At 34.7% G+C, this 20,221-nt stretch overlaps 1 protein-coding gene across 2 annotated transcripts in view; it reads left to right on the top strand.

Annotated features, from left to right (window-relative positions):
• LOC108733578 (cAMP-specific 3',5'-cyclic phosphodiesterase) overlaps positions 1-20,221 on the top strand; it is a 565,440-nt gene that overhangs the window by 65,304 nt on the left and 479,915 nt on the right. The window contains exon 1 of one of the 2 annotated variants that reach the window (XM_018464781.1): positions 14,335-15,469. The exons of the other annotated variant lie outside the window; for it this stretch is intronic. Coding sequence (XP_018320283.1) covers positions 15,381-15,469 — 89 coding nt within the window. The 5' untranslated portion in view covers positions 14,335-15,380. Of the gene's footprint in view, positions 1-14,334; positions 15,470-20,221 lie in introns of those variants that run through there. 2 annotated transcript variants of the gene reach the window in all.

The following is a 20,221-nucleotide window of genomic DNA, read 5'->3' as shown; positions in this document are numbered from 1 at the left end:
CAATTAATGTTTGCATGGAGATTTGTTTTAGACAGTGGCGGGGCAACAACTAAATTTGATGTGGGCAAGACAGATTTCGCGAGGCCCTGTTCTATGGCGACCTGAAGACGGATTTTATAAAATAATAAAAACAAACAAAACAATTAACACTGCCAAGTTTTTATTCATAAAAATACAAATTAGATTAATAAGTATTAAATGAAAAATTACAAATCGTTAATATAAAGGTGGAGATATACATTTCTTAAAGTGTATCTTAAAAAACATTAGATTTCTTTATTAAAGGAACAGAAATTTCCTGCTTTTAACGTTACTAAATTCCTTAATTATGGTATCGTAATTCAGCCTAGATGCCAAATCTGATTCAATTGATAAAACAGCCAAAGCTGAAAGTCTTTCTTGGCTCATTGTGTTTCTCAAATAATTTTTTATTAATTTTAATTTTGAAAAACTTCTTTCAGCAGAGGCTGTACTTACCGGAATTGTTAATAAAATTCGGATGACAATGTAAATATTTGGGTAAATTTCTTTCAAGCTATTTTCTGTTATGTATGACAGCAGCTGTTTCACGTCTTTAATGAAGTTGGGTAAATTCGGGATCATTGTATTTAATTCTTCATATAATTCAAATGGTTGGAAGTCACTGCTCTCACCCACACGCAGGACGTTATGTAAATCGTTACAGTGTTTTAATATTTGCTCCTGTGGCATATTTTTTAGCGCGCTTAAATCATAGAGAAAACCAAAGTCTTCAAAATGTTGATTTAAAGACGTAAATCTTAATTCCATATTGGTTATTATAGAATCAATCATGGCGTAAAAAAAATCTGTTTGATACCGGATTTTGGGAGACTGTATAGGTTCATCGCTGCTTTCATAATCGAACATCCTTTTCTTTTTGGCTACTCTTTTATTCTTAAACTCTTTTGGCAGGTCATAACAGCTTTTCTCAGTAAATTTCCGAACATCAGACGTACAGTCATAAAAATAAACAATATTGAATAACACAATTATACGTTTCTATTGTTATGCGCCTAGCGACTGCGTTGCGTACTTTGATTTGATTGGTTGACTTCCTAGTGAAGAAAGTAAACAAATAAACCGGGGATTCCCCGCACTCTGGTCGGCGGCAAATGTTGCCAGACTAAGAAAACATGTTTCACAACAAAATTGATTTATATTTTTTTTGTTTTATTCTCGCTTTAAACATTTTTGAGTCGCGAGGCCCCTTGTACCGCGAGGCCGTAGGCGGTGGCCCACGTCGCCCACGCTTAACGCCGCCTCTGACTGAGAGATTCGAGTCCCTCGTTCAGAGACTGGATACGAAATGAGGATCTCTCTATGAGCGACTCGAATCTCTCGTTCAGAGACGCTAAACAGTTTTTTTGAGTCTCTCGACAGTCTCTCTCAACGACACCAGAGAGACTCGATGAGACACGGAGACTCGAGTCTCGCTTTCAGAGACTCTGAGAGACTGAACATTTTTATACCTGGCTCGATTTTGATGTTCTCATAATGACCACTGGCTGTTGACCAATACTTCGTCAGCGTGGAATTTTATGTCTATAGGGGTGGCATTTTGAATACTCATTTTGTAGTGGATGATACCTTTGTATAAGGACGGGCTGTGCTTTGTACCCCCTATTCACTCCTTTAAGGGTTATATACAAACTTTGTCGTAGAGTTTTGTGAAGCTCAAAGACTCAGCTTCGAGAATATGAAACGGTTTTTTGGAAAAAATTGCCTAAATTATGTGTAAATTCAATTTAAAACAAAGAAGAATTTTTCCTACGTTAATTAAATGGGAAACTAAAATAAAAATAGCGACCCCTCAAATTTGAGCTATAGGGCTCATGTTTGGCGAGGATTTTTTTTACATCTAATAGAAACATTTGAGGGGGTAACATATATAAAGGACTGAACAGCTTCAATTTTAAAGAACCCTTCCTTAATGCTCACCTGCGTTGTATAAGAAAAAAATCAACTCTCTGGACCCAGGGATTTGAGCTGTGTACCTATCACTCAGTCACTTTGTATACTACCAAAAAGTTTGAAATCCCAAGAGTACATTTGGACTGGACCAGCTAATTTGTAGGAAACAAAGGGTTGCAAATTAAAAACTGCTGAAATTCATTTTAAAGTAATTTTCAAGTTTGTTTTGTAATTTAGTATTCATTACTCAATTCTAGCAAATTCATGTAAGAAGTAAGTTTACTTCTTGGAATTTAGTTTGTCCCTTAGACTAATTTATTGGTTCGCTATCACAACAGCGACACCAGACGCATTAAGTTAAGAGCCTTCGAAAATGAAATGCATGAGATAAGCCAGGGAATAGTACCTGCGAGCATACATTTTGTAAACAAACGCTTGAAGCCAGTAAGCTCAGCTAAGATCTAGTCATTTTTAGTGTGTGTGTGGTGTTTCGTGCATGTGATTTTAAAAGAAAGGACTGAATTGTGCTGAATTGTTATAGTTGTGGAAATAATCAACAATTACCGGTGAGTTTACTCACAGAGCATTTCCAGATTTACCTAAATATCAGAATTGCTAAATTCTTGCTGATTTGATTTACATTTTATTGTTTTGGCATTTTTTGCCTTATATCATTAAAGAGATTAGAATCCAAGTACCTGAGCCGTGCAACTCTCATTATGAAATGACGCTATTACGGAGTGTTTGAGCCGTTAGCGAAAATCCTTTAATTATTAATTACCTGACGGAGTGTTTGAGCCGTACAGGATGCTGTTGTGGAGTGTTTGAGCCACACAGTGTTACAATCCTTTAATTATTAATTACCTGACGGAGTGTTTGAGCCGTACAGGTTGCTGTTGTGGAGTGTTTGAGCCACACAGCGTGTTAAATTCCTTTCACCCGTTACTTTGTTTTTACCATTGATCCCGTTGCACTGAAAGGTACCTTTTGTTGTTGTTTAGCACTCGTGGGTGACAGACACGATGTGCTCAGTAAATTGTAGTTTTACAAGAGAGAAGCTTACTTTGATGAAAGTATATAAAACAAATGGCATTTAGGCGAACTGGTCGCTCATACTTTTGTTTTGTTCCAGGTATTTCGCACGTCGTGTCACCTTGTACTGAGGCATCTTCCATTTCACTATCAGTTTTAGTTTTGCTTTGTAATATAGTTCCTGTATATTGTTTTTTTTCTTTTTTTTGATAAATATATTTTACTTTAATTAATATCTTCGGCAGTCTGAAGTAATTTGTGCCACATTCAGTCGAAGTATTTTCAAATAGAATTTGATTAACTGCTGTAATGCTTTTTCTCGCCATAAATTTTTTGTATTACTATCAAACGAGACCTATTCATTTTGTTATTCTAATTACGTTTTCGATTTAGGATAAACCTTGTTGAGTGATTAAAAAACGTTGCAGTTCGTTTAATAATAATTTCTCTCTATATCGTGCCAGCATTTCTCTGAAAATCGATACGTGAGCCGCCCCTCTTTCAGCTGATGAATTTTTAAAGCGTTCGATAACGTCATAGGTACTTTCTAATTCATTATTTTTTCATTCTCTGACGATTCGCCCCAATTTAAATGAAACATTGATCATAATAAGCAATTATTTATATCGCATTTATACGAGTATCTATACTAATGATATAAATCAAGGTCACAGTGCTGCGTCTGGGTGTCTCTTTTTGATTTTGATGCGGGTGGTTGTAGGTTGTGCTTAAGTTAGCGTGTGATACGATATTTTTGGAAGAGCTTGCTTTTCAAGGGTAATTTAGCAAACGAAAACTGGGGTTTCACTGTTGTTTGGGAGAAATTGAGAAACCAAAATTGAACTTGCCAAAACAGGATTCAACTCCAAAGTAAGAATTCAAAGTATCTCGACGAATTGAAGTTTAAGCTAAGTGTATTTTATATAGGTATGTACCTACGTATGGGCTACTAATAGTTCCCTTGGGAAGAGGTTGAATGTTTGTTGCTTAAAATGTCTGTCTTAAAAAGAAAGAAGTATTCAGATGAGATAATGTGACACACTCCGTGTATTTTCGAGTCTGATTCATTTATCATCATCAACATAAGGGCATCAGTCCTAAGACTGGTTGGACACGCACCTCCACTCTCTCACATCTTGAGCCGATCTTCGTATTTCCCTAAAACTGTTAGAAGATCCCACATCCTTAACTATTTGTGAACAGTAATCTAACCTAGATCTTCCACTAACTCCTGTTAATATTTCCAATATGCCTCTAATTAGCCCTTTATGCCTGAGAAGGTGTCCTACCAACCTATCTCTCCTATTTCTTATTGAATTCCAAAGCGCCCACTGTTCTCTTACTCTTTCTAATAATACTTCTTCGTTTCTAACCCTTTCTATCCACGGTATCCTTTTGTTTTCCGCCTCGCCTACCGTTTAGGTTCGTTTCGTCATCGTCTGCTCTGCCCCTTTTATCCTGAGTTATCTGATTCATTCTTGATCGTAAAATAATTGTAAGCATTACATTTAATAACCAAAATAAGATAAAAATACATACCTATTACATCTGTTTTTACGTAAAAGCCCTTGAAACCCTGGTAAAATGTCAAATCATGACAGATTTTCCGACTGCAATATAATTGTATGATGTAAAAAAAAGTAAAAAGAATATTTTTATCTGACCTTTTATTTGGTTACTAAGTATAAATAAACACCAGACAAAATTTTACATAAACTTAAAATAAAACACTACGGTTTCTAAAATCGTTTATTTTTTCTGTTGTAACTCCATCAAAGTGAAATAAATTAGTTTTTATTTTCCTGATACAACCGAAATCGTAAAATGACAACGGATTATCGAAGAGTGTTTGGAAGCGAGCTTTGTGTTTACCATCATAGATATCGCTATTACGTCCTTACGTTCCTAAGCTTCACAAATGCTAGGTACTGGAATTCGTGAATACTCCTCGCATTTTAATGTTCGCAGATTAAATTGCTCGTCTTCTACACTTTATGTCTTTAAAATGGTACATTCAGTAAAGTTAATAACTTTTGTCATTAGGACATGCTCAATAAAATTTGATAAATAATACTTCCACGGTGTAAGTTAACCAGTTTTCAAGTTTCATCATCAATAGGCTACCTTTTCTTAGTTACTTACATATTATCGACAATCCAAACTAGTATTACAAATGCGAATGCGTTTGTTTGTTAATTACCATTTCACTCTGTAACTACTTAACCGATCATTATGACATTTACCACACACATTACCAGGCGTACAGAAAAGGGCATATGGTAACTTTCATCTAGAAGAATACTATTCTTGATAGGGATAGAAAAATTTCCTTTTGTCTGGATAATGAAGGACAGTATTTACTATCATTCTACGTAATGTATATGTATAACAATTAGAAACTTTAATTATTGTATTTTAGATTATTCCTGCACGCATTTAGGGCATCAACTCGACGAAGCCTCTGGCAAAAGGATGTTCTAGGATAAAGTCAAAGTAATAATAACAATCAGTGATTAACAAGGGGTGTAATGGTATTGATATAATGCATACTAGGCTTAAAATTCGAAAACGCCCTTTGAGAAAATCAACGACAACGAGTTGCGGTTTATTAAGTTGACTCACAATGCCATATTCGTGTCGTGACAATTAAAAGACGAATGTAATGCGTTCTGACAACGAGTTTTGGTCAAACATTGGAAAATTCACAATGCAAAATCGTTGTGGTCTTTTTGAAATTGAAATCAGAATGTATTTTATTCGTTTTTGCAACGCGATACGGGTTTTGCATTGTAGACAAATTTCCCGAATGGGCCTCAACGTGTTGAAGTTGATTTTTTCGCTGAATGAGTTTTTTCGATCTTTGAACTTAACAGACGTATATTACACGCTCTTTTTAATAATTATGTGAACTGATTGCGAGTTTCTACAGTTGGACCAACGTGATGTACCATTGTCATCAATGGTAATTGATTAAGAATTCTAACAAACGTTTCAGTATGAATGTCTTGAGAAACAGGAACGCTGTAAAAATGATTTGAATTTTCAATTAATGTACAAAAATATTGTAAAACTAGATTTTATCCGCAGCTTCGTTCGCGTTAATGTACTAAATACTTGTTAAAGATCATCGACGACCATATAAAACTAGTTTTTCTCTCCCTGGGGAACAGCATTTTATATTCTAGATAAACGGTACCGTATGTCCTTTTCTGCATTCCTGACAAGGTGTGTGCAAAATTTGATGATGATCGATTCAGTAGTTAAGGCGTGAAAAGCCGACAGACAAATAAGAAAACTCACATTCGGTTAGTAAGTTAGGATTACGTAATGCGTATAGAAATTTTGCTTCATCTGTAATGAATACACAAAAATTAAAACACTGTACGTTCGTGGCTGATTTTAGATACCTAGGAAGTCAAATATGTCAGGATGGAAGGAGTAGTAAGGATATAAAGCAGAGGATAGCGCAGGGTCGTGTCGCCTTTAATAAAAAGAAGTCACTTCTTTGCTCGCCTAACGGTTAATTTAGAAATTCGAAAAAGGTTGTTAAAGGTGTATGTTTGGAGCACGGCATTGTGTTGGTGCGAAACATGGACAGTGGGCGCGGCGGAAAAGAAAAGGTTAGAAGCGTTCGAAATGTGATGTTATAGGCGGATGATGAGGATATCGTGGGTAGAAAAGGTTAGAAATGAAGAGGTATTGGAAAGAATAGGAGAACAGAGGACTCTATGGAAGTCAATAAAAAATAGGCGAGATAGGTTGGTAGGACACCTTCTCAGGCATGAAGGTCTAGTCAGAGACATATTAGAGGCAGAAACAGGAGTTAGGAGGGGTAGAGGTAGACCTAGATTAGATTACTCTTCGCAAATAGTTAAGGATGTGGGCTGTTCTAGTTTTAGAGAAATGCGAAGTTTAGCTCAGGATAGGAAAGAGTGGAGGTACGTGTCCAACCAGTCTTAGGACTGACGACTTTATGATGATAATGACGTTCAATTAAGTTAATGTGTAGGCTGTTATCTTCAAAAATTGTTATCGTTTTCGACACCTATGAATTTATACCTTCATGATTATTAATCGGCCTGGTCGGATTAGTGAGAGGTTCTGACGACATTTTGCAGGGGTACCTTTATGTTTCACAAGTTTGTGCCACGTTATAAAGCACAAGAATAATACATAAACATAACACCCCTTCGAATGATTTGAGTTAATTTATTCTGTTCACTGCTGTTCCAATTTATGTTATAGCGGTTTAATTACCGAAGCAGATTGTGTTACGTTTATTCAGATAGATTTAGTACCTACTAATTATTTTGTACTTTTTACGTATGCATAATGCATATGTTATATTCGCTGCAATTATGTATAATTGACTCTGTCATTGTTTGATTATTTTTAACTGTGTTTTACTATCTGGGTATTAGACAATGATGTGTATTGAAAATGTTGATGTGCACCGTGTAAATAGTCATCGTTCTGTTTGATCTTTCAACCTTGCTGAGATATCCTTGAATGCAATTGTCATCACACATTATGCACGGTCAATGCTGGAACTTTATTAAGTAATTACTGTTTATTTAATAAATGTTATATAAATGATAAAAGTTAGGAATAGTTTGATCTAAAATAGTTTATATTAGATACCCAGTCGGCAGATAAATTAACAAAGTTTGGCAAAGTTTACTTTTTCGCTTCATTTCTTACCACGAATATCTATCATTTTCGAATTTTTTACGCTGACTTTTTCAGTTATTGCCTCGTTATTTACTTTCTGTAATCTGTATTCCGTTCTGATATCCCCGATTTTACTCCCTTTTCCGGAGGTAAATATAACAATCCCGATCTTTTCGAAGCGTTTCTACTTCACTTTTACGTATTTATTTTCGTTTCGAATTATCTTCAGTTATTTTTCTGCGGCTTTTGTTTGCTTTTTTTAGATTTTTATTTAAATTGAAATTATATTATTTCTTGCCACGTTGTTTTCAAAATGCGGCAATATGATGGAATTCTGAGTCATGCTAATTAGTCTTTAAACAAAAAAATAACCACTTGTTCACATATTCCTATATAAATGCTGTTTTTCATATTCGAAGGTTAGAGCATCCAAACACAATTAAGAACAAACTGCGCAATAAAAAAGAATTTTGGATTTGAGAGTCAGAATGGAGGTCTTACGTATCATACAGGAACGTATTTATTTTGAAATATAATTATGTACCTACTTTGATATAATATTCAAATCGAATTAATTTAACTGTAATTAATAAATAACTTAATAATATATTAAACAATTGAATAGAATAATAATAATATTATCATGCCATAATTGAGGAACACGTAGAAAATAGCAGGTAACCATTACAGGGTGAGTGAAGACGCCTCACCACCCTGCATTACTTGCTTCTTTGCGATGTTCTATTCGACTTTCTCTAGATTATTATTAATTCCGCTATTTAAACGAATACCAATTGACCTAATAATCCAGTAGTAGGTGTTAGCTTGCAGTTTCAAATAAATAACTTAGATGTACCAACTTTGTTCCAGAGACCCAAATAAGAATTTTTAGATACTATGTAACATATGCAGAAAAATTATTTATAACATTGTTATACAGTTACATCATAAGAAAAGTATGCGTGATTTCAGCCTCTTCTTCATTTGATTTTGGATCTTTGGATTTCTCAATCATAATTCACAGTTGTAATTAAAAATAGTGCTCCTTAGAGCTTGTTGTCAGCAAGAGTATTAAGGAAACCACTTGAGAATGTACAGTTATTTAAATTGACTTTACCGTACCTTTGTAAATGTAAACACATTAAGCGAAAATTTCCGCAAAACGTAAATAATCTTTGATTTGGCATAATTGGTTGATAAGTAAGGTCGGCTACTTTACAAAATAAACACAAACCCGTTTTAAAGTAAAGCCGGACTATAGTTTCATCAACTTTAGTGCTGCTAACTACTTTAATCGAAGATTTTGTTGAAAATAGTGTAAATGATTCTTTTTAGATACTTAATTGTTTTTTTGGCTACGCGCTCATTTCCTACATGTGACTAGGCCAATCCAAATGGTTTCATGGGCCACTTGGATGGTGTTAGATAACATGCTTTTAAAAAATATAAAACAAAGACAATTTCTAAATTGGCATCAGTTGATGAAACAAGTGATGAACTCTTTGGAAATTTATTGTTCGAAAAAAGTATTTAACAAAAATGATCTGTCCATTTATAGTTCATGCTTTCCATTAAGTACCACTTTCATCAAAGTTCCAAGTCACATTAAGTTCAAAAAGTTTTTTAAACACGAAATCAATGAAATTTTAATTCTTAGTTGGAGAATTTTTAACGAGAGGGTTAAATTGAAACCGTTGAAATTAAGCTATACTGCAAGGTGACAAAATGACACTAATAAGTTATCGTTAATCTAAACCTGATATACCAACATATACCAACCAATAATGAAATATAATTGTCAATAAGTAATACAAATTAGGATAAACGACTTATCCCGATACTGTTACCTGGCGTCTTTATCCGGTACCCGGCCGGATTTTATAAAAAGTGCCGGATCCATCAGGCACCGCATCCAAACTGGATACCCAGCCCATCTCATTTAATTCTTCTTTTATTTTTTTTCGTAAATTACAAAAGTTTTTTAAACGTTTTCTATGATTGAGGCAGTTAACATTAGTAAAAATTAGAAGAAACATTTATTCGTTGTACACGATATTAGAACGGGTTAAATTCTTCAAATAAATAGAGGCATTTAGTTTTTATAATATCGAGTTAAGGCAGTGTGCTAATATTTGCTAGTTTTAAAATGATAACCCATCCGTTTTTATGCTTTTAAGTGGAATAATCGAAATCAGATAATTCATTAATATTTATGACTCTTTATTCCAACTTACGGACAGAACTCGGGGCGATTCCATTCCTGAGTATAACCAATTTATTATAATTGACAATATTAATGGAAATTTTCAAGAGGGTCAGAAACGATTCAAATTAGAAGATAATAATATTGTAATACCTTTTGAAAAGGCAAAATAAAAAAAGCGACGATGATGTACCGCTAAAACAGAAAATGAATGTTGACAGACCGTTTGTATATTCTCGGTAATAGAATTCTTGTTTAGTTATTTATAACTTTTTAGTTCAGTAAATTAATTAAGTCCAAGTTTGTTCCAAGTTCGAAATGTCAGGATAGCGGAAATTTTCTTAATATAAAATTTATCATCATTCTTCTTAGTAACTACGGAAAAGTTGCCTTGGGGAAAATTGTGTACCTACTCCATTATAAGTACGTTTTAAACTTGAAATATCCCTATAGTAGAGTTTATTTATTTTTTTATACAAAATTGCCATGTAACGGATGACTGACATACCTACTGATTAGTTTATGTATTGTTTTCTTTTTTTAATTACTTACATTTATACTATAAGAAGATTCACTTTTAGCCATGTGATGGACACTAGTATACGATGAACTTTTTCAATACTGTTCAATTCTCTACTGATATGAGCACATACCGTCCGTCCGGGATTTCCCAGATTTGTCCTTGTTTAGAGGGCTTGTCCGGGTTTAAAAGATTTTTTTTGGTTGAAAAAGTACAATTTTTGTTTTGTTTAAGAAAATGAAATACGCAAGACTGCTGACAGTTACTTATAACATTCAAAAGATTCTATTTTGTTTCTTAATAAAATACGAAATTTAATTTAAAATTGTAAAAAATAAATAAAAATTTGATTTATATTAATTGAAACTATTTTTTATTTTACTAAGTAACTTAAAAAAAAAACACTGTTGACATGTTCAAGCTATAAGCAACAAAATCTGGGATTTTCACGCTTCTTGCTTGGCGTCCCGATTTTATAGGTGACAACCTTACTTTTATTTGATACTATTCACGATATACTTTATTCTTCCATAATACTATGGTGCTTACAATTAATTAATAGACAATCAAAAATGATGAATTTATTTTCATTCTCCTAGAGGACTTCTTTTTCGTATTTTAATTTGATATTATTGTATAAAATTATGATCTGCCATCTTTTTCACTTTGTATTACACCTTTTTCAACAGATGGTGTTATAGAGTAGTATATTTAATTTGGATATTTTTCTATAAATTGACACAAGATTGTTTATCCATATGAGACGGAACTTCAACATATGTTGAAGCCAATCTGCGGCATTAGAAATTTTGAGGTAGAAATATAATTTGGACTGAAAAGCCGTGGTTTAAATGAGCTGCTAGGTCCAGGCTTTTATGGCTGACGTCTTCAGTCGTACTGCATTGACAACGGGGGTGAATTTACAGCTACAGCTAAGCAAGTAAGAATGTAATCCAGTTTTCGGAGGCGTCTAGGTAATCGTTTATCCGGATTGCGAAATATTGTAACAGCCGTAATTTGTTAAAGAACAATAAAATTAATATGAATAAGGAAACAATCCAGTATTGGCTGCTCTCTGTTGTTACACTCTTGGGTGATCACTATCATTAATATTGTTAATATTATTTAATTATAGTATTGAATATTTATAGAACTGAAAAGTTGACCTTTACCGAGTGTGTAACTCAAGGGTCTTACATTGTTACAAAAGTCTCGTTTTAATTTTATTTTGACCATTTTTGTATATGCACCAGGTATTGGAAAACATTATTAAGGGGAACTTTGTGTTGANGTTTTAGAGGGAAAGATAAAGAAATTAGTGTTGCATATAAAATGGAGCGATCATTTTCAGATTATAAAAATATAATTTATGTTATACCGATAAACGACGAAATTTTACTATTAATGTCTATGGATGAGATAATTTGAATTTTTATATGGTTAATAGGAGACCCAACAAGGAAGAAAGGACCTGGTGTACTTTTTGTTCGGAAATAAAATTTTACAACTGAAGTGCATCATTGAGCAACTCAAGGGTCTTACATTGTTACAAAAGTCTCGTTTTAATTTTATTTTGACCATTTTTGTATATGCACCAGGTATTGGAAAACATTATTAAGGGGAACTTTGTGTTGAGAAGTTATATGTAAAAGGAATATTGTATCCATCGGTAGGAAGAGACAAAAATAGAAATATTGTAAGCATAGTTCCCCCAAAAATTAGCATACTTCACTCATAAGCTTTATCAACTAAAAGTAATGTATGTAGTCAGCTGATTATTTCGCATACGGGTTGTTGAAATCAATTTCCTAGTTTTCCCTCGTATCCCAAAATCTTCTCATAAATGCATACATGTGTATGTAAATACGAGGGTGGATTGATAAGTTTCCGGCCTAACCAAGAGATGACGCCACTAGGCCTACCTTGAGGTGACATTCTATAGTACCATCCTTGGATAGCTTGTAGCTATAGTTTCAGCCCGATCTCCTTGCTAGTGTAGGTTTGACAGCACGCTGAACAAGACGCCTCTGTGGTTTTCGTAAAAATGGAAAAGCAGGAAAATCGTGCTGTCATCAAATACTTTTATTTGAAGGGGTTAACGCCGAAGGAAATTAAAAAAGAGATGGACTCAACACTGGGGACATCCTCCCCGTCATATTCAACCGTTAAGCAGTGGGTTTCCGAGTTTAAAAAGGGTCGTGTGAGCACCTCTGATGGGCCTCGCTCAGGACGCCCCGTTGAGGTCACAACTCCAGATATGATCGAAAAAATTCATCAAATAGTGCTGGGAGACCGCAGATTGAAAGTGCGTGAGATAGCTGAGACCTGTAAGATGTCATATGAACGTGTGCAACATATTTTGCACCAACATTTGCATATGGAAAAGCTCTGTGCAAGATGGGTGCCGCGTTTGCTAACAGTCGACCAAAAATTGATTCGAAAAAACATTTCTACCGCAAATTTGTCATTGTATAAGCGTAATCCAAGCGAATTTTTGCGTCGATTCGTAACCGTTGACGAAACGTGGGTCCACCACTACACTCCTGAAACCAAAGAACAGTCTAAACAGTGGATTGGACCAGGGGAACCAACTCCAAAGAAGGCAAAAACAATTTTTTCGGCGAACAAGGTTATGGCTACTGTTTTTTGGGATGCAAGAGGTATTATATACATTGATTACCTTGCAAAGGGTAATACTATCACTGGTCAATACTACGCAGACTTATTGCAACGTTTGAGCCACGAGGTGAAAATTAAACGACCTCATCTGGCGAAGAAAAAAATCTTGTTTCATCACGATAACGCACCAGCGCACACGTCAATCGTTGCGACGGCTAAAATCAACGATCTAAAGTTTGAATTGATGCCGCACCCTCCTTACTCTCCAGACCTAGCCCCGAGTGACTATTTTCTGTTCCCTAATCTCAAAAAATGGCTTGGCGGTAAGAGATTTGCGGACAATGAAGAAGTAATCGAAGCTGTAAATGGTTATTTTGAGGAGCTTGACGAATCAGTCTATAGAGATGGCATTAATAGACTGGAACACCGCTATGAGAAATGTATCAGCCTTGGAGGAGATTATGTTGAGAAATAAAAAAAAAAAATTTTTAAAAACCTTGTTTTTCTTGGTCAGGCCGGAAACTTATCAATCCACCCTCGTATGTTGTGTGTATAAGTTTCCAGATGCATCTCCGCGAAATGAGTAAAGGGTAAACAACAATCTTCGTTCGCGACGCCCGCCGTCGCTGTTGTCGCCGCCGCGACGATGTTGCTGCGATCGCGTCGCGCTTTGGAGGGGCCAGTCAGCGCCTCCAACGGCGATGCTCAGTACCAAAGAGACTCTCGGTGTTCGTACGTTAGCGCACTAAAAACAACACGTAGCCGTTCGTTTTCCGTCATCGTATACATTCGTCGACAAACACATACTTAAACAAAAAGAAGTTGGTAACATGTAGTAGGTTTACGATTATTAGTTTACACAGATAGAAAAAAAGACGATGACGGTGCTATAATGTTGTAATGCGTGCTCCTCTCTTGTTTTTTTTTTTTTGATTTGCATCCCTCTATCGCCTAATCCGTCAGACCGGTAATAATTGATTGTGGTCGCGAAATTAATCGCTGAAAAATCGACTTTAATGTGAAAGATTATTTTTGTATATTTTTCTTTGTGTCATTATTTTTGAAAACAATCGTCTCAAATTTATCGTAAACAAAGACAATAAAGTGATCGCACGCTGCTATTTCTAATACGACGGGTTTCGTCAGCAGCGTTTTAAAAGTTTATTCCAAATCGTTTTCCTATTCATAACTTGATATTTTATGAATTACATAATTAATTAGACGATATGCTTGTTAATAAATCGTGCGACGTTGGTGAACATAACGTAGAAAATTTGGGATGTGACTCAAACGGTTTCAGTGTTTCGGATGATGAGGTCTAATGTAATATGTAATAATAATAATTGAACGTTAGACTAGACAATTACATTCTAACTATTGCATTATTAAGACTGACCCGCGTCCATAACGAACATTGATTGACTGACTTTGTCGGCCTTGTGCGTTGTTTGTGTGTTACAGACGATTAGTGTAGTGTGACGGAAGTGACTATTTTCGTGTTTAAGTTGAAAAAGACCAGACGCATCGTGCGTATAATCGGACCTGTTACAATTAAAGTACGCTAGATTGACGTTTTATCACTTATCTTGCCTTTTATCTGTATGTCAAACAATCTGTTAGATGTAATCAATACATGTATATTACTGCCAAATATTTCCTGAACAGTGTGTAGCTTCTTCAGTTTTTTGCCGTTTTACTCTTGCCGTTGTTACCTTCACTGCCTGTGCTGTTGTAAGTATACGAAATGTATCAAAAACGAAGTTTGTCAGTGTCAGATAATAATCGCTTCTCACGATCCAACTTCGCCTTGCAACAGGTAGGATTCGGTAAATAAAGTGCAGGTATTGCGCACATGGCCGGTCTTAATCGAAATTTGCAACTCTCATTGCGTCGTCCTTAAGTCAGAATATGACGTGAGGAGACCCAACAAGGAAGAAAGGACCTGGTGTACTTTTTGTTCGGAAATAAAATTTTACAACTGAAGTGCATCATTGAGCAGCAACAAGTGATGTTTTTCTGAGAGGGTGGAAAGAAAACGTCACACTGGTGGGGGTGTGGAAGTGCTGTTTGCCTTGGTGTGGCACCGCCGAAGGCAAAGCTAGTCCTCCGACAACTACATCACCCCCACTCGTTCAATCTGAGCCTTTGGCTCGGTCACATCAGCCTTCGCCGCACCTGCAGGACATCGCCGAGGAGGAAGAAAACTCCAAGGAAGTTGACGCGTACAGTGCTAACGTGCAGTTGACGGGAGTGAAGCGGTTGAACTACGCGAAAAAAAGAAGTGTACAGTCGCCCTCACCCACGTTTTCCGTGAAGAATGTGCTAAAAAAGACACGCACCAAATCTACAACAAGTAGCAGCACGTCTAGTGATTCATGCAGTCCTGGATACAGCAACCTGAAGATGCAGGCTGAACAAGGATCCATTGGGGATCTTCAAAAGTATCATAACAGATATCTCAAGAATAGGAGACACACCCTTGCTAATGTTCGGTAAGTGATAGCGATATATTTTACCATTGTCATGTAAATTTATTATTAACAGAATTCATGATTTACCATTTTAATGGTTCTGTTATTTTACTATATCTTCTACTAATCACTTCTCTGAAAGTATATAAACTTTCAAAAAAAAGATTCTTCTAAATAAAGCTATTTACATTTGAATCTTAAAGCCATAGAAGGGGTATTGACACAAATATTAGGTCGTTAACAATTCCGGATTTGTTACGACACAATGATGTCTCGGTTGATGATATTTCTTTGGTGTATCATCAATTTACTGTTATTCCATTACCTAATATCTAAACTGCGTCATTTTATTACAAAAAGGTAATCATCGAGGATACGTGTTATTGTATTGTTTATCGTAAATACCTGTGTACAATTTATTATTTTCACTTACGTGGAAAATGAACACTTACAGTTACGTAAAATTAACAAAATATAGTTGTAAATAATATGAACTAAGGTTTTTATTGAAAATACATTGTACTCACTTAATTAAAATATACTAAGAAGAGTGGCTAATAGTTGTTTTCGTCACAAAATTTAACGGAAAATAATTGCTATTAAATTTTCTTCACAATGTAAGCTATTTTACAGAAATTGCAACTGGAAAATCAGTGCAAAAAAGAATATTTAGCGCACATTTTGAAAGGTATTAATGTACGTTATCCATTGATTTGAATTAAGCGATACTTTTTTGATAGTTTTGGCACTTCATCAAGGCTGATTTAGCCCATGGTACGCTTATTATAACCAAATAATAAAAATCCAACATGTGCCAATCTATCCAAAGTTTATTTAGCTGTATCAAATTCATATGAGACACATCCATGTCTATTTCGTCTTTTGCTGCCAGTAGTACATTTAATTCAAACATATATGTATCAGTAAACTAGTTGGACGCGTCCAATATGTCCAAATGTTATCCTATGTAGAAAAAATCTTTCCTTTTCGTTGTGAATCATTTCGTAGTAGAAATACATTTTAATTGGCTGATTAATTATAAATAATCTTTAGATCGATTTGTTTTTTGAATTGGATTATTGACTGATTCAATCAATAAAACCTTTTAAAATAAAATAGAACTGATAGTGACAAAGGAAGATTGTCTGCTTGCTCTCTATTTAAGTTTTGTTATTTTGTTTGGTTTATTGTCTACATTATTTCGAGTGCTAATAAGTTTTTGTGATGAAGCTGTTCAATATAGTGGCCATGACCTTTCTAGCCTTTGTTATTTAATAAAGATTTTATTGCTTTGAATTGGATATACGCAATAAACTTTGTTAAAAATGTAACGAACATCCAACTAAGGTATTTTGTTGGCGTTAGACAATAATCAAATGTGTTGCGGTATATTTACAGACAATTTATCTGTACACTATACATATCTGCTTCCAATCAAGCGTGAACAATTTAAAGTACCAACAATGGTGTAGTTACACTTTTCAACATGATAATTGTGTATTTAGTAATGCAGATGATTCAGCGAATTAGCTGCATCGAAGAACATCAAATCGTAATGGCATAATTATGGAGTGGTTTACTATTTTAATTTACTATTTTTTGTAATCAGATTAAAATTTTAGGTAAAGGTCTAGATGATGGCCCCTACCCCCTTCGGGGGTGGGGATGGGGGGATCGAAAGAGGAGGTCTCCCCACCACTGTATCATAAAAAGTTCGTGGCGGTCTCACCCCCATTAAAAGTAATAGGGGTTCAAAGTTAATAAATATGCCAATTTTTATACATTTCTAGGCATGTAAATATTTATATAGTCATTCTTTAACAATATTCAAAGGTAAAACTAATGAAAAATACATAAAAATATTGAGAAAGTTATATAAAGGTTTATTTAAATATCTTTATCAATAGGGTAGGTTAGGTTAGGTTATCGGGTTTTGTTCAAGTGACCACCCTCTTTCGAACCCCCCACCTCCACCCGCTTAAAAATATTTTTTTATTGAATTTTATTCAAATTATAGTGTATGAAAATTGTCAAAATAATCAAATTTCAACCCCAATAACTTTTTATGGGGGTGAGACCGCCGCAAATTTTTTATGGGGTTTTACTCAGGTGACTACCCTCTTTAGATCCCCCCTACCCTCTTTCGATCCCCCTACCCTTTGTCTATCCCCCTACCCCCACCCCCATCCAACGCCTATAACTTTTTATGGGGGTGAGACCGCCACGAACTTTTTATGGTACAGTGGTGGCGGAGACCTCCTCTTTCGATCCCATCCACCATCTAGACATTTACCAAATTTTAAACCATAATACCCATCATGGTCCTATTTGCTTATTTATAAGTAATAAAAATATTCTATAGGAATATATTTTGCTTGTTGTGTTATATTACAAACAGTCGGATTCCGAACAGCCTCGGGACAAATCGCGGCTCGGCTGTAGACGTATTCGTTCCGCTTCGTCTTGCTTCGAACGTGTTCGTGCTCCGATGTATACGCGCCTTAAGATTCCTTTCCGTAAGAGCGTTTCCACACGACACTATCTGCGATATGGTATCATCATTACCAACAATTTTATGGTATCGCGGTCGTGTAAAAGCGGTTCATTTATACACATACACGTTTTGCTCGCAGCATAAATTGCCGTGTGAAAGCCGTCTTATTCTGCAAAGTTAAATAAAAGTCATATTACACACTGTATTCTTCAGTATTTCACAATATTTCTTATCTGTTATTCTCCACCACCACTTTTTTTTTTGGCCAGTGAAAGGAATTATGAATTTTGTTGCATTGTACTACTTGGTTACGAGTCGCGATCGGGTGATGGTGTTCGGGAGTGTTAGTGCGAATCGAAACTAATAACGATACTTTAAAGGTGAATTATTGATTTCATTGATGCAGGTGTTGCTGAGTTACTGTGGTAAGTGTAATTTTTTAACCAGATCCTCGTTGAAGACGTTTTTGAAATTTATTTCAATCCATTTTAACGTATGTATGTACAAAATGTACATACAGAACTTTTACTGCAGATTTACTGTAAACTGTAATAAGTAAGATATTATGTTTAACAGTAATTTGAAAATTGTAGCAGTTAGAAAATAATAGGGGGAGGCGATTATGATGTTCTAAAATTCAAAGAAAAAATTGAATTTTCTAATCTTTGACCCTTTTTTCCTTTTGTTTTCGTTAATTAAATTTGCCCAGTGTATAATCTTTTGAATTTTTTTTTTTAAGTCTACAACTTTACGAGCTACGCACTTTTGGATATTTCTGTATAAATTGAGGTAGGTAATTCCACTATTTTGTGTTTGGTCTGGCGTATGTTGTTTCATTCCGGAAATGTTAGTTAGTCCCATCGGAGTTTCTCTATCTACTATCCCAAATACATATAGTTTGATTATTTTGGAGAAAATTAGTGTATATAGTAGGACCGTTAACAAACCCATTGGACACTGACTTGGGTCATTCCCAAAAGGGCCAACAGCCACTTGTGAATAAAGAGCAATACGTTCTTATATTCAGTTTCCTAATTACGTTTCGTTTAAAGTTTGGTTAAGCAGGAGAGATATTGTCCGCGCGGGCAGAACGATCGTAGTCCGCCGCAGACTAGGGTAGTCAGACAGAATGCGGAGAAGTGGAGATGAACTAATCTTAAAATAATCGCTATTAAGAGTGTGTATTGTGCGATTTCTCCAAATCATTCTTTCTGGAATTAGCGTTTTCTTGTTTTCAGTGGAGCAGGTCTTGCAGTTACTTATTCTATAGAAGTTCGGCGAATTTTACCGATTTTCTATAAGTTGAATTCATTTGAGGATCCAAATGGATAATTATAAAAGGTTATGCAACATTTGAAACAGTTTCGTGTGTTGAAAATATAAATATTAAGCCTACGATGTCGAATGAAATGTAACATGGATTGCTTTGGTTTTTGGTTTTCTTTGTACAACTCAATTTGAGTTATTCTTACATTTCACTTTTTGCGATTAAGGGTTGATAAGAAAACGTTTATATAAAGGTTGAGTTAAATGGAACAGACTGTTTTAAAAACTTCAGTAAAAATATTTGACGACATAATGTGGGACGCACCAAAATTTAGCCCTGTAATTATTAAAAAGATATAGTGGATTTTGTGTATGTTCGCCAGTTAAAAAACAAAAGATTCTGTTTTTTGGTTTTTAAAAAAATTTAATATAGATAGAATTTGCGTAGGCCAGACAATAAGTAAATGCTGAACAATGAACAATAATTCAGAAACAATGAAATGGTAGGTAATTTATATTTTATTAAATTGTTTATGGAATTCTTTTGATATATATTATATTCCGTATAGGCTAAATTTAAGAGATAAAACTATGCCGTCTTTTAAAAATAAAGGCTCTTATACTATTGCTTTTTTGTTTTGAAAATTCAATAAGTGAAGTAAAGGATATTATCATATGCATAATATTAGGCGTTAATTAAAAATGAGATGAGTTTTATATTAATATACTGACTTAGAGTTAGCTACAACTGCCTAAGAGCATCCTGCTCTACCTATACAAAAACAATGTGGGATTCCTATATTCTTAGCAGATATGATTAAAGGATTCCGTAATAATTTGAAGGCGTGTATGACTGGAATGGTCAGGATAAATTATTACACAATTGAAGTTAAAATGGTCTAGCAAAAATTTAAATTTGTTTACCTTAAAAAAAAAGTTCAAGACTAGTTGTAACAAGATAGTATTCTATTTGTCAGTAATTTTGGACCCAATTAAATTTAAATTCCAAAAAA

This window comes from Agrilus planipennis, unplaced genomic scaffold (assembly GCF_000699045.2).
Source record: "Agrilus planipennis isolate EAB-ADULT unplaced genomic scaffold, Apla_2.0 scaffold41, whole genome shotgun sequence".
Lineage (NCBI taxonomy): Eukaryota > Metazoa > Arthropoda > Insecta > Coleoptera > Buprestidae > Agrilus > Agrilus planipennis.
Note: the sequence above shows the minus strand (reverse complement) of the source record. Positions and strands in the feature narration are given on the sequence as shown.